General features: G+C 40.5%; 1 protein-coding gene across 1 annotated transcript in view; it reads right to left on the minus strand.

Annotated features, from left to right (window-relative positions):
* The window catches only part of NIPAL2 (NIPA like domain containing 2), a 143,875-nt gene that overhangs the window by 14,328 nt on the left and 115,182 nt on the right, over positions 1-14,365 (minus strand). The window contains exons 6-8 of the mRNA XM_029591776.1: positions 11,772-11,868; positions 10,317-10,452; positions 4,958-5,046 (exon numbers count right to left, since the gene is read on the minus strand). Of these exons, the coding sequence (XP_029447636.1) occupies positions 4,958-5,046; positions 10,317-10,452; positions 11,772-11,868 (322 nt within the window). The remainder of the gene's footprint in view (positions 1-4,957; positions 5,047-10,316; positions 10,453-11,771; positions 11,869-14,365) is intronic.

Consider the following 14,365-nt stretch of genomic DNA (forward strand, 5'->3'; position numbering starts at 1 on the left):
TTTTCAAACAACATAAACCACACAATGAAACAACTTGTTTTGTTACATTTCATTACGGAACAAAACAAAAAGAAAAACATTAATTTGTTGTATTTTTTTTGTCAATATGCAGCCCTGAGCCTCCAGCTTGGTTTCCTGCTGCTGCCAAGCCCACCGCTAGTGGCACCAAAATAAAACAATTAACCCCCTTTCCCCTGTCCCTTACCCTCCCTTCTCCAACACAGCTTAGCCCATGTATGGGTTCTAATAGTCCAAGAGGGGCAGGAATGATCCCATCCTGGTTTGAAAATAGCACCTAAAGCTGACTCCACTTTATTGTACAACTGAATAATAAAATCAGGACCCGTGAGGCAGGAGCAACTGAGGATTGCTCCTGCTTCATTTGGACTGCTGGGATCCCACAGACGGAGTAAGCAACATCTCAGGCACAAGGGTGTGTGGGGGAAGGAGGGATAGGTAAAGGCATGGAAGTGGGGAGATTATTATTTTATTTTATTTTTGTCACTGTGGGGCATGGGGAATCTGACCCCTTCATTTCTTTTTTATCCATTCTGTTATTTAAAAAAAAAAATGTTTTGGTGTTTATTTCAGTGGAAAACACACAAATCAAAATAAATATCATAAAAATGGAATAAAAGAAAGTCTTTGGAGAGTTTTAGGAACATAGGCCCTCGTGGAATGAGTACCGGTTCCTATCTGCAATCTGTAATAGTAATGTACCAGAAATAGGTATGCGATAGCTTCTGAGATAGAAGAGAGTCTATGAAGGATTTTAAGAACATGGGCCCTCGTGGAGCGAGTACCGGTTCCTATCTGAAATAATAACTCAATCTCCGTACCTGCGATAACGTCTTAGACAGAAGGGAGTCTTCAGAGATTAGGAACATAGGCCCTCATGGAGCGAGTACAGATTCCTATCTGTAATAGAACTCACACTGTTCACGTCTGCGATTGCTTCCAGGCATTAAGGAGTCTTCTGAGCATTCAGGGACGTAGGCCCTCGAGGAGCGAGTACCAGATTCCGTCTAGCAGTCTGAAATCAAGAAGAGAGAGCGGGGCCCCCGAGGAGCAGGTACCCCTAGGTAAGTTTGTGGAGGCAGAGCAGCAGAGAAGTTTCCTCCTTCCTACTCCTTGATAACTCGATTCGTAGTTGCGAACAAAGACCTTTTAAGTTGGAAGCGGATAACGTCACTACGGGGGGACGCCCCCGAGGTTCGTGCCCTTGCTGGTACTTCTCTGGAGAGCGCGCGCGCCCTTACATCATCAGAAACATGGCGGATCCACAGCGTCAGGCCAGCCCGGGTACTCCAGGAAGTACGGCGAGGAGAAGCTGCAGCAGCATCTGTCCGTCAGACCCGAAGGGAGTCACCACTAAGGTAGAGAGGGTGGAGCAAGGGCGAGAACAGGCACAAACGCAACACCCAGGTCTTAATGGTGACGTTAACTGTAGGGTCCATCGCACAGCTAATATGCATGCACAGAAAACTTCCATGTAAACGAGGCCGCCAACCGATGGGAAATCCCGCAGGTAAGTACATTGGCCTCCGATTGATACTCAGACTTCACAAACAGGAAAAAGGGCATTACACATAGCTCATTTCTGTCGATAATGTTAGGAAGGGAATGGTGAATAAAACGGAAAATGTCATGATGCCTCTGTATCGCTCCATGGTGAGACCGCAACTTGAATACTGTGTACAATTATGGTTGCCGCAGCTCAAAAAAGATATAGTTGCGATGGAGAAGGTACAGAGAAGGGAGATCAAAATGATAAAGGGGATGGAACAGCTCCCCTATGAGGAAAGGCTAAAGAGATTAGGACTTTTCAGCTTGGTGAAGAGACGGCTGAGGGGAGAATATGATAGAGGTGTTTAAGATCATGAGAGGTCTTGAACGAGTAGATGTGAATCGGTTATTTACACTTTCGGATAATAGAAGGACTAGGGGGCATTCCATGAAGTTAGCAAGTAACACATTTAAAACTAATCGGAGAAAATTCTTTTTCACTCAACGCACAATTAAACTCTGGAATTTGTTGCCAGGGGATGTGGTTAGTGCAGTTAGTGTAGCTGGGTTTAAAAAAGGTTTAGATAAGGTCGTGGAAGAGAAGTCCATTACCTGCCATTAATCAAGTTGACTTAGAAAATAGCCACTGCTATTACTAGCATCAGTATGCACCAACTAACCTCTTTCCCTTTATGAAATTATTCTACAACACCCACTGATTCAAAGGAAAACCTTGCTCGGTGGTTTTTTTGTACAGTGGCTCTGTTCAAGGATAACCACTTTTTAGTTATCCCTCTCACTGGCCCCGTATATTACTCACTTTAAACACGCAGTATAAGAGAAAAAAAATATGTTTACACTGTGAACCCGGACTGGACACAGTAGATTTCTCTCCCGCATTCTCTGAAGGAGGCACATAGTGCCAAAACATGGCCAATGTCAGGCAGGCGAATCCGGACCCATAGGAAGTCATGAGGGCGGCAGCCTTGATAAGTATATGAGAATAAAAATGGATGAGTGGGTCGGATAAGCAGCCAGGGAGAAAGGATATTATAAGTAAAAAGGAAAAAGAAAAGAAAAAAAAAGGAAAAAGAAAAAAGATGAATACAAAGTGTGAAGAATAAAGAGTAATATACAGGGCCAGTGAGAGGGATAACTAAAAAGTGGTTATCCTTGAACAGAGCCACTGTACAAAAAAACCACCGAACAAGGTTTTCCCTTGAATCAGTGGGTGTTGTAGAATTACTAGCATCAGTGGCATGGGATCTACTTAGTTTTTGGGTACTTGCCAGGTACCTGTAGCCTGGATTGGCCACTACTGGAAACAGGATGCTGGGCTTGATGGACCCTTGGTCTGACCCAGTATGGCAGGTTCTTATGTTATGTTCTTATAATTTCCTCTGACTGTATGAAACAAAAATGAAGACCTAACAGAGGTCATGCAAGTCAATAGAAAGTCTAAAATCACAAACAGGGATCAAGTGGTGAGGTGGAACCAATTCTAGATTTGCCCCATTGCATCTCTGGACTTGTAATTCTGCCTTTCCTAGAAAAATTGGAACTACAACTAGAACTGGACCCGCCTCTCCGGCTGACTTGGGTCAGGGGACAGCCCTCATTCCAAAATATATTAATATGAAGAATCAGGCAAAGAATGGAAAGACAGAGAAAACAAATGGGACAGTGAATAAATGACAAAACGTAAATAAAAAAGAGAAATACAAGGAAAAAACACAGAGTTAAAGTAAAAAGGGATTAAGAAAAGACCTCAGTACACAGAGAAATGAATAAACTAAACAGCAGTAAAAAGAATAAAAAAGATACAGAAGCTCAGAAGGGGAAGAAAGAATGTTATTTACAAAATAAAGCAAAGCAGGAGACAATCTAATAATGAAACTATGACAACTAATTAAATGCAGAGTTTTAAACAGGGAAAGGTAAACACAGAAGATTAGATGTCTGAAAATGGGAGTATCCTGAGGAACATACAGAGAAGAAAAAACAGACTCCTGGAACAAGAGAATAAAAAATAAAAAATAAAAAACACATTGAAAGTGAAATTCTACTAAGCATGAAAAGAAGAGCAGTATCTGGGAGTGATTGTATCTGATGTACTTAAGGTGGCCAAACAGGTGGATAAAATGACGGCAAAAACCTGAAAGATTGTTGGCTGCTTTGGGATAGGAAATGTCAACAGAAAAAGGGAGGGGTATTGCCCTGTATAAGTGCCTCACTTGGAATCCTGTGTACAATTCTGGAGACCGCACCTTCAAAAGGATATAAACAGGATGGAGTCGGTCCAGAGGGTGGTTACTAAAATGATCAGTGGTCTTCATTCTAAAGCATATGGGGATAGGCTTAAAGACCTACACAGGTATACTCTAGAGCAGGGGTGGGCACTTCCGGTCCTCGAGGGCCACAAACCAGTCTGGTTTTCAGGATATCCCTAATGAATATGCATGAGAGAGATTTGCATGCACTCTGCCTCAGTTGTATGCAAATCTATGTCATGCATATTCATTAGGATATCCTAAAACCTCGACAGGTTTGTGGCCCTCGAGGACTGGAATTGCCCACCCCTGCTCTAGAGGAAAAGTGATATGACAAAGACATTTAAATATCTCAAAGCACAAGAGGCGAGACTCTCTGAACAGAAAGGAGGCTCGCCTCAACCCATGACCCCCTTTCAACAGAAAGGGGGTCATGGGATGAGGGCGAAAGGGAATAGATTCAGGATTAATTTTAGGAAATATTTCTTTACAGAGAGGGTACTGGATACATGGAACAGCTTCCCAGTGGAGGTGGAAGAGACAAAATCAGTATCTGAATTCAAGAAAGCATGGGATAAATACAAGGGATCTCTGAAGGAGTGATGGGAATTGTAAAGCTAAATTAGCTGGGCGAATGGGCAGACTAAATAGGTTATACAGTCTTTTTCTGCCCTCATGTTTCTGTGTTTCTATGTAACAAAGATTGAAAACTATTTATTTAAGGATTGCATTTGTAAAATACAATACCCAATTATAGAGATAGCAATATAGAATGCTGAATCTTGGCAGTACATAAACATTTTTTATAACTTTCTCAGTGTGGTCCCAGGGAAAATGTTAATTAATAAACCAACAATATCATACATAGACAAACTAAAGCCACCCCTGTGCATTAATAACTTTTAAACTAATCAGGCAGCCCTTACAAAAAAAGATTTCAACATAAAATGCATTATCTACCAGGTAAAAAAAAAAATCAATCTAAATTAAAATAACACATGCATACTCTGCAAAGGTGAAAAAAGAACAATTCTCATTAAAATCTATGTCCACAGCCTGCAAGCTCTTTTTAACATCTCTCCTCCAAACATCTACTTCACGACTAGTATTTCCGTTTTAGAAGGGAGGGTCATGCTCCTGTTTATAAGCAGAATTTTATTTAGTGGAAGCTGAAAACAAACCTGCAGTGATGGCATTGGCTGTGGAGAACATAAAATTAATTGGCATTATTTCAGATGAGCTGTAGAGCTTCATGGCTTGGCTCAAGAACCTTAAAAGAGAAAAATAAAACAGTTAGTCCTACTTGTTTGCAAAATGAGCAGTGCATTATGGGCCTGACGTGAACCCTAATCTTCAGCAGCACTAAGGGGGTTATTGTGCTCACAATACCTCAGTCTCAATCAATTAGACTGTCCAATTCTGAGTTTATGCAGATAATGGCTGCCCTGTGTGGATGAACATTTTTGTCAAGACTGGGGTTTGTAACACATAATACCACAGAACTGTGTCACAAGTTACAGTTTCCTTAAAGGAGCAAACTGTACAACATACTTCACCCATTTTTTCATTCATTTTCAGAACTCTGAAAACATTAAGTCAGCTATATATTAAGATAAAAAGCACTGTAATGCATAAGCCTATTGGTATAAAACTGGTATGGGCTTTGTAGAGGTTCATGCATATATATCTATCAAATGTAATCTGCTTTGAAGTGGCTCACCAGTCATGAAAGGCACAATATGAATCAGAAGGAAAAAAGAATTTGTGTGGTAGTCAGGACACCTATAGAAAGAACACAAAATATGGTCTGTGAATGGTCAAAAAGGCAGCTTTATATGCCATCCTGGTCAGTCATGCCTAGCGCGTGTGACTTTCCCTACTACGCTGTTTGGTCTGTTCTGGACTGGATCTGCTGAGGGATAAGAATTTTAAAGCTTCTGGAGGGGAGTAATAATCAAGAATTTCTGTTTGAGGCACCTTCTTGCCAGCATCAGAGCAACATTGTAGACAACTTCAGAAGGCGTACCTTGCTTTCTTGAAGCTCTGGAAAAGCTCCATAGACCTGGACCAGTAGGAATGAGGAATCTTCAATTAAAAAATAGTTAAGGTCCCCTCTGTGACAGGTACTGCCTTATTCCAACTCTGTCCAAGTATATAACTTTTGTATTCTCAGTTGCTGGACTCCCTACTCTGGGAGGAGATGGAAGCCACAAAGATTCTGCTTTGGTTGGTATGTAAGCTGACATGTAAAACAGTGTCTTCATAATTATCTGAAATGAATACATACAAATTGCCTAAACAATTCTGTCCTTTACATAAGAATATAAGATATGCCATACTGAGTTAGACCAAGGGTCCATCAAGCTCAGTATCTTGTTTCCAAGAGTGGCCAATCCAAGTCACAAGTACCTGGCAAGTGCCCAAACATTAAACAGATAGATTGCTACTAATGCCAGCAACAAGAAGTGGCTATTCTCTATTGATTAATAGGATTTTGTGGACTTCTCCTCCAGGAACTTATCCAAATCTTTTTTAAACCCAGCTACACTTACCGCCTTAACCACATCCTCTCACAATAAATTCCAGAGCTTAATAGTGCGATGAGTGAAAAAGAGTTTTCTCTGATTTGTTTTGAATGTGCTACTTGCTAATTTCATAGTGTACCCCCCAGTCCTTGTATTTTCTTTAAAATAAATACTCACTTCATGTTTTCCCATTCAAGTCCTTTCATGATTTTGTAGGTCTCTATCATATCCCCCCATCAGCCATCTCTTCTCCAAGCCGAACAGCCCTAACCTCTTTAGCCCCTTCTCGTAGTGGTTCTCAATAACTGTTCAGAAGTATTTACAGTACACTAAACAAAACCCTTTCATATCTGAGTGACAAGCAACATTTTGAGGAAAACTAGTTTTCTCCCCTAGGTCAACATCTGCTCCAAGCTCAAAGGCCAGCTTGCACTATGCAAGTGGAGATTCTAGACCACATCCTCAGAGATTCTGAAGTCAGTAAGGGTACTAAAGGTCAAAGGGGCCACTAGAACAAGTAAACCTGATAGAGAGCAACCCTCTCTTGAGGAAAATGGCAAATCTTGTGTTATCCTTCAGTAAAAAGATCTTGATATTGTTTATCCACTCAGTACTAACTAATCGGTTGGATTACTGTAACTGTATCAGGGGCTACTGGATGATCAATTACAGAAATGTAAACTCTAGTAGACTACTGCAGCAAGTCAAAGTGGGACCATGATATCCCAATAGCAAAGGAACTCCAATGACTTCCAATCAGATGTAGAATGAAATTTAAGGTTCTTATCTTGGTTTTTTAGTGTCTGAGTTTAGATGCACCCTCTTATTTGATTGATTTGCTGAAGAGGTATGAGCCAGCAACAGTAATAAGATTGTCTGAGCAAATACTGGTTACAACCCCTATCAACTCCTTGAGTATTGTGTGCAGTTCTGGTTGCCCCAGCTGAAGAAATATATAGTGGAACTACGTACAGAGAAGAACAACACAAATGATAAAGCTCTCTTATGAAGAAAGGATAAACAAGACAGGGCTCTTCAGCTTGGAGAAGAGATAACTGAGAGCGGCTACAATAGAGGTTTAAAAAATCATGAATAGGGTGGAACAGGTAAATAAGTGTAATCCCAGGTTCGGACACATAAAATGAAGGGAAAGATTTCCCCATTGGGTAAGGGTCATCCTCTCAAATTTATTTAGTGGGTTCTGTAGTTAGGTTAGTCACATGGTGAAGTGGATCTATATAGAGACAGCAGGGGTGGTAGTATATCACAACTATTCTTCTCTGACTGAACAAGAAGACCTCCACCAATCTCCCGTCCATGAACTCTGGTTCCATGCTACCGATGAATGCTGGCTCAAAATAAAGCATTTCAAACACCATTTCCAAAACACCAACTCTTAAACTATTTCTGTTTTTTTTTTCCAGCCAACAACTATGTACACACTAGCGTGGGGAAAAAATTGCCAATACTGAATTATTACTCATGGAATACCACAGTCAGGATTAACATCTCCTCCCCACATCACTTCTCAGAAACATAAGTTTTATATTCCACAGATACATTTTTTCTTTCCTCTGTCAACCCACCCCAACTACAAGGGTTAGGCTCAACTCTCTGATTCCTCTTCAAGTTTATCTCAGTCTCAACACCTTAATAGAGGTATAGGATTAACTCTTTAAACATTACTTCATACCTTAGTAAACTCAATTTTCTCCCCTTGGTCTTCCTTGACCACACCCCATCAAAATTCATATCCAAAAGGAACATACTATTTCATTTCCTACAACTACTCATGACTCCTTGGATTTTGCACTGTCCCTCATCTCCCCATTTCTCCACTACCGCATTGTAAGGTTGCCCAACATCCTTCACACGATGGACCTCTTGGGGCACTCTTCTTGTTGGAATCACTCCGTACTCCTGCTCTCCTGGCCATTCTCGTCATGGTGAGGAACCAACTTTGTCTTCACCCCAACTGCTGGCAAAAAACCTCTCCACGCCAGGGCCTTGGGCCTCTCCTCTTGACGTGAAGGATCCCTGCAAAGTCCTGTTTCTTCTGGGAGATTCCCTGGGCTCACCAGCTTGTGGGCTGGCTACTCCAGGCCATTACATCTTGGAGGTCCCTTCCTTTGTCAGCCCCCATACTAGAGAGGGCAGTACCAAAACAAAAAAGAAGCAGAGAAAGGCTAAGTCCTGCCAAAATCTCCTTCATACTTCCCACTAAATCTAGTTCAATCAATCACACACTTGGGATCCTTAAAGGAAACCCCCCCCCCATCCTATAACCCAATAATACTTAACACAAAATGTTGTATTGCTCACCCTATAAAATGTCCTCCAGTGGCCTTTACTTTAAATACAATGTCAACATTCAAACATATTACTCAAGTATGTAAAACATGATAGGTCCCAGATCCCCCTTACCCAGAATATATTGTACAACTAGAACCCTAAAAGAGGGTCCAATTTGAGGGTTTCCCACATTGGCAATGATTATTAATGCTTTCAAATAGCACAAGGACTAGGGGACTTTCCATGAAATTGGTAGGTAGCATATTTAAAACAAATTAGAGAAAGTATTTTTTCAGTCACAACTGAGCTGTGGAATTTGCTGCCAGATGATGTGGTCAAGGCATCTAGCATAGGTAAGTTTAAAAGGGGTGTGGACAAGATCCTGGAGGAAAAGTTTATATATAATTATTAGCCAGGTAGACTTTGTAAAGCCATCACTTATTGCTGGGAGTGAGCCACAAGGTATTGGATCTTCTCTTTGGGATCTGTTGGGTATTTCAAAATGACTGGGATTGGCCACTGTCGAAGACAGAATGCTAAGCTCAATGGACCTTTGGTCTGACCCATCATTACACTTCTTATGTTCTTATCAATTGCTAAACTGGTATCTACTGGGCATTCAGCCTTTTCACAGATAGCTCCAGATTTATGGAACTCTGTTCCGCTGGACCTTTGCATAATTGAAAACTATCTGAGCTTTTGAAAAAAAACCAAACAAATTAAAAGTTTGACTATGAGCAGGAGTTCAGTGAGCTTGCAATCTTTGATCTCTGCAGTTAGTTATGACTAGAGCTCTCCTTGGTTTCACTGGAAATTCGGGATTCGTTTGGGATTTTTTTTTTTGATAAACTATTATGTTTTTTGATGCAATGTTTTGCTTAAAGAAGGATCATTGCAATTATTGATGTGTGCATTTTTATTATGTTTGTGTTTTCTATTATTTTGGAATTTCATTCAGATGTATTTTTAATGTAATTTTTGCTTAAGAGGGAGTATAAAACCGATTGGATTTATGCTATTTGTTTTGTTGTACTTTTTACGTTACTTTTAATTGTTTTCTGCTTGGAATCCTCCTGGTTTAATGTGGGTTATTAAATTCAACAAAATCCAATATATAGCAAAACAGAATAATGTTTCTTTCAAGGGTCACTAAACAAAAGGACTAAATCTTAACGCCATTAGAAATTAAAATTGTATGGACAAAAACTTATAAGTGCGTACTGAAGACAAAATGAGGCATATTAGTGTCAACATTGGTAGTAAGTGTATAAATGGTGTGTGACATCCTTTCTGTGGTTAACCTGAATTTCCCCCAACAGGACACGGTTAAGGGGTCTGGTTTTGCTTATATAGGGAATCACAAAAAGGGCATAAACTTCTTTACAGTGTGGCTGCCTGAAATTTAAAAGCAAAGGGAGATAATATCATTTGTCTAAAGTCAGAGACTGAGAAACCTAAAGGGAAGTCCAGAACTCCTAATCCAAGCTCTGTTCTCAGTATACTCCTAATCTAGGCTCTGTCCACTGACTGTCCCTAAACCAATATGTGCTGTGACTACTCCTAATCCAATTTCTATCCGCTGTCTAGTCCTAACACAAGTTCTGTCCTTTGACTAATCCTAACCCAAGCTGTCCTCTGACTACTTCTAAATCATGTTCTGTCATCTGACTATTAAATCTCAAATTAGAGAGGTGAATAAGTTACTGAGCACATGCTAACTTACTTGACTTGGAAGGTACAGGATGATATCATTACAACAAGCATGACGTAGAAAATGGGGTAAGTTAGCTGCATTTTCCCCTTCACGGTGACAGTTAACATGCTCGATACAGCCTTTACTGAAATTACAGTCACTGATGCTGAAAAAGAAGGTATTCATTTAATGAGTAGAGAGAATGTAAAAGAATTTACTTTAAAATGAAGGTGCTCATTGGCAAAGCAAATAGACTAGAACGCCACAGAAAGGTTTGCTTGCATTATGGGTTCATTTTCTTGCCGCTGCAATAAAACTTTTTATGTGCCTATCAGGGGAACAAAGATTTAACTTTCAAACACAGGGAGGTGAATATTCAAAGCCATTTAGCCGTATAACTCACAAGTTGCATGGAGAATTTTGAATACTCTCCATGCTTACAGTATCTGGCTAATATTTAGCCAGAAAAGTAAGGGGTGTGTTGGTGGAGTTCCAGAGTAGGGATAATATAGGCAAATAAGTTATTTGGCAATCTCCAGACATGGCTGAGAGCAGGTCTAAAGTTATCCGTCCTCTTGTGGCCTTAATTGGCTATATTCAAAAATAGTACTGCTGGTATTCACACTGCAATGCTGATAGCAATGATCTTATAGCATTGATCATATAGCAATGCTGGAAGCGCCGGGCCTGGATCACAGTAGCAATGTCTGTGCAGAAGAAGATCTTATATTTTGAAGGTCCCGATAGGAAGGAATGGACTAGACTAGAGGTGGGGGCATGGGGCCCTTATTTTACATTATCCCTAACAGAAGATGGGGTAGTTGGGGAAGGTTAGTGCTGAGCCTGAATACTTGCCTACTTTATTAATACCAGGGATCGGGGTCAGGAGAGGCCAGACCACTTTTTATAACACGCAGTGGAAGGGGGGGCGGCATGGATTTAGGCTGTTAGGCCCGCACACCACCATTTCTTTTCTTTTTTTTTTTTTTTAAATCATCTCTCCTTAATCAGCTATATTCTTTTTGAATATAGCTGACTAAGACTAAAGTTATCAGGCCACACGATACCTAACTGGCAATATACAAAACACAGCCAATTAGCTGTAGCATTGTCCGGATAAAGGCAGCTGGATAACTTTAATCGTGAATATTCAGCAGAACGTTTGTCTACTGAATATCCCGACAAACTTAGCCAGATAAATTTAACCGGCTAACTTTGCTAGCCGGCCAGTGTCTGAATATGGACCGCTCATTGTTTATTACCCCAACCGGTGTGCAAAATTCCCTAAAGTGGCTGAAGATACTCAAACCAGGGCATCTGAACTGACTTGAGGGATATTCATCTCTGCTACTTCTGTGCACAAGCACTGGCAGCCTTCTGGATCTATTTAAGCTTACGGAATACTACAAAGAGCCTCTGCATGAAGAAGTTTTCATTAACCATCGTTAAGGAGACATAACGCAAGAAGAAAAAGATATGTCTTACCAAGTAATGCTACCAACATTAGCACAAGCACAATATGCTTCTTTTCCTTTCTTTTATAGAAATACAGTACAGTGCAGAAGATGATTATTTCTAAAATCTAGGGATTCAAAAAAAGGAAGACAAAGTTAATTCTTTGAAAACATATAACAAATGTTTCATTCGGATTCATTAAATATATATTTTTATTATTTTGCTTTGTTATGCTCACCACGCAACAGACAGTGCTGCAGAGAATTATTTTATTAAGTATATTCTGCTCATAAAGCAGTATATTATCAGGAAACTGAGTAATCAAATAATTGTTCTCATAAATCTTTCCTACCCTGAAGGAATGTTCTGGTTTAGTTTTCCCAGTTTTATGATTTTTGTTCTTAGGGTTTTTTTTTTTTTTTTAATTCTTTTTGTGTCTTCTTAGCAACCAGAGGATTTGAAAAGCATACGTTCCTTGTAAGGCAAAGCTATCCATGTTAGCGGAACAGAATAATAAATGGGAATAATGCTGGAACTTGACCACAGGGTTTTTGTAACATTGTAAGCAGAGACGCATGAACTACTTCAAAACAGGTTCTTCCATCAGCACGCAATAAAGTTTCATAATCTACTAAGTGGGACATTTTCAAATAGCCTGTGTAGCTGCAAACTCCCTGCCTCTGACATACGAAGTATCCCCCCCCCAGGGATCCACTCTTTCACCAGCCCTTTTTAATAGACAGCATATACACAGCCCTTAGCCGATATTATTTCAAAAGTTTGGTGCTCATTATTATCTGTACACTAATGATTTACAGATTTAGTTTACCCAAGGGGCTGAGCCCATGGAGGTAGCAAAAACAAAAAAACCACTGTTTACAGGCAGCTTCATTATGGATTGAAGTAAACAAACTTAAGACCTAACAAAACCGAGGCAGTTTGGATTTGTAATTCGCATGCCTTAGATTTAACCATCTCGCTGACCCTGGGAAGTTTGATTACCACTCGGAAATCAGAAAGTCAGAATTTGGAAGTATTATTTGATCCCTCTTTAGAAATGGAGGCCGGGGGATTGAGGAGAGGACTTGTTTCTTTGTTTTGTTGCTCCCCCTGGCCCCAGAACATCTCAGCTTGGCCAGAAAGCTCCAGAGATGCTGCTGCTGACGTCATCGCCAGGCGCCTGGCTCTCTCCACAAGAGGCGATGCGCAGTCACGTGTGAAAGGGAGCACTTTTCATCACAGGTCGTTCGGGAAGTTTCCTGTTCTCCTTCTTTTATTTTGCTCGTGTGTGAGTTTCTACTCCATCGCCTCTCCCATCACGATGGAGCTAGTCCACAGATGTTGCTGGGGAATATGGAAATGGTGAGCTCGGGAGAATCCCTCATTGTGGGTGGTGCTTATGGGACAGCACTGCACCCGCCAGAGTTGGAGACATCTTTGAATTCCGAGAGCTGCTCGCTTCCTCTGGAACCAGATTCCATAGACGGTGGAATCATGTGGCCGGGCTGGAAATCGATGGTGCTGCTTCGGCTACGGCACCATCTCAATGTGCACAGAGTATGGAGGTCTCTTGGAAATCTGCCTTGGAGAGACCTACAAACACTGGCAATCTATAGTAATCCTGGAAAGAACTGTGAGTAGAGGACTGGAAGAACTCACTTCTACTATAAAGGTCAGGGATCTGTTGTTCATTCAGGTTTGGCGGGCCATGATGAGAAGGTTAAAGTTTTGGAATCTCAGAACCTGCTTTCTCAAGAATTTAGAGTTTCTTCTATTAAAGATAGTGTTGTTAGACATTGAAGATTACAACTTTTTGAGACTGCGTTAAAGTTTTTCAATTTTCAAATGCTTAATTTTCCTCAATCCCCTCTCACCGGTCCTAAAGAGCTTATATAGAAATATCCGAAAGAGGCCTTAGGTATAACTGAGGAATCTTTGACTTCTTTATTTAAGCTTTTTTATTTCCCATATAAGAAAAAAGATGAAAGAGTAGTAGATACTTTTCCTGGTTTGCCTGAAAGTTTGAATTTGACCAGCTTTTTAGAGCAGTTATCCGACGTGATGAGAGATCCTGCTACTTTATTGACTACCTGCGTCTCAGAACTGGATAAAAATCTTAAAATGAGGCTGGGTTTTTGTTTTTTGTTTGTTTTACACTAATAAGGATGATATTTTCATGGGTTTTCCTAGACATGTGCAAACCGACTCAGGATAGGAGGAGATCCTTTCTCCAACGTTCAGAGTAGTTAAATCACAAGCAGATTGTGATAAATTGCAGGAAGACCTTGTGAGGCTGGAAAATTGGGCATCTAAATGGCAGATGAAATTTAATGTGGACAAGTGCAAGGTGATGCATATAGGGAAAAATAACCCATGCTATAGTTACACAATGTTAAGTTCCATATTAGGTGCTACTACCCAAGAAAGAGATCTAGGCGTCATAGTGGATAACACATTGAAATCGTCTGTTCAGTGTGCTGCGGCAGTCAAAAAAGCAAACAGAATGTTGGGAACTATTAGAATGGGAATGGTGAATAAAACGGAAAATGTCATAATGCCTCTGTATCGCTCCATGGTGAGACCGAATCTTGAATATTGTGTACAATTCTGGTCGCCGCATCTCA

Source organism: Rhinatrema bivittatum, chromosome 2 (assembly GCF_901001135.1).
Source record: "Rhinatrema bivittatum chromosome 2, aRhiBiv1.1, whole genome shotgun sequence".
NCBI lineage: Eukaryota > Metazoa > Chordata > Amphibia > Gymnophiona > Rhinatrematidae > Rhinatrema > Rhinatrema bivittatum.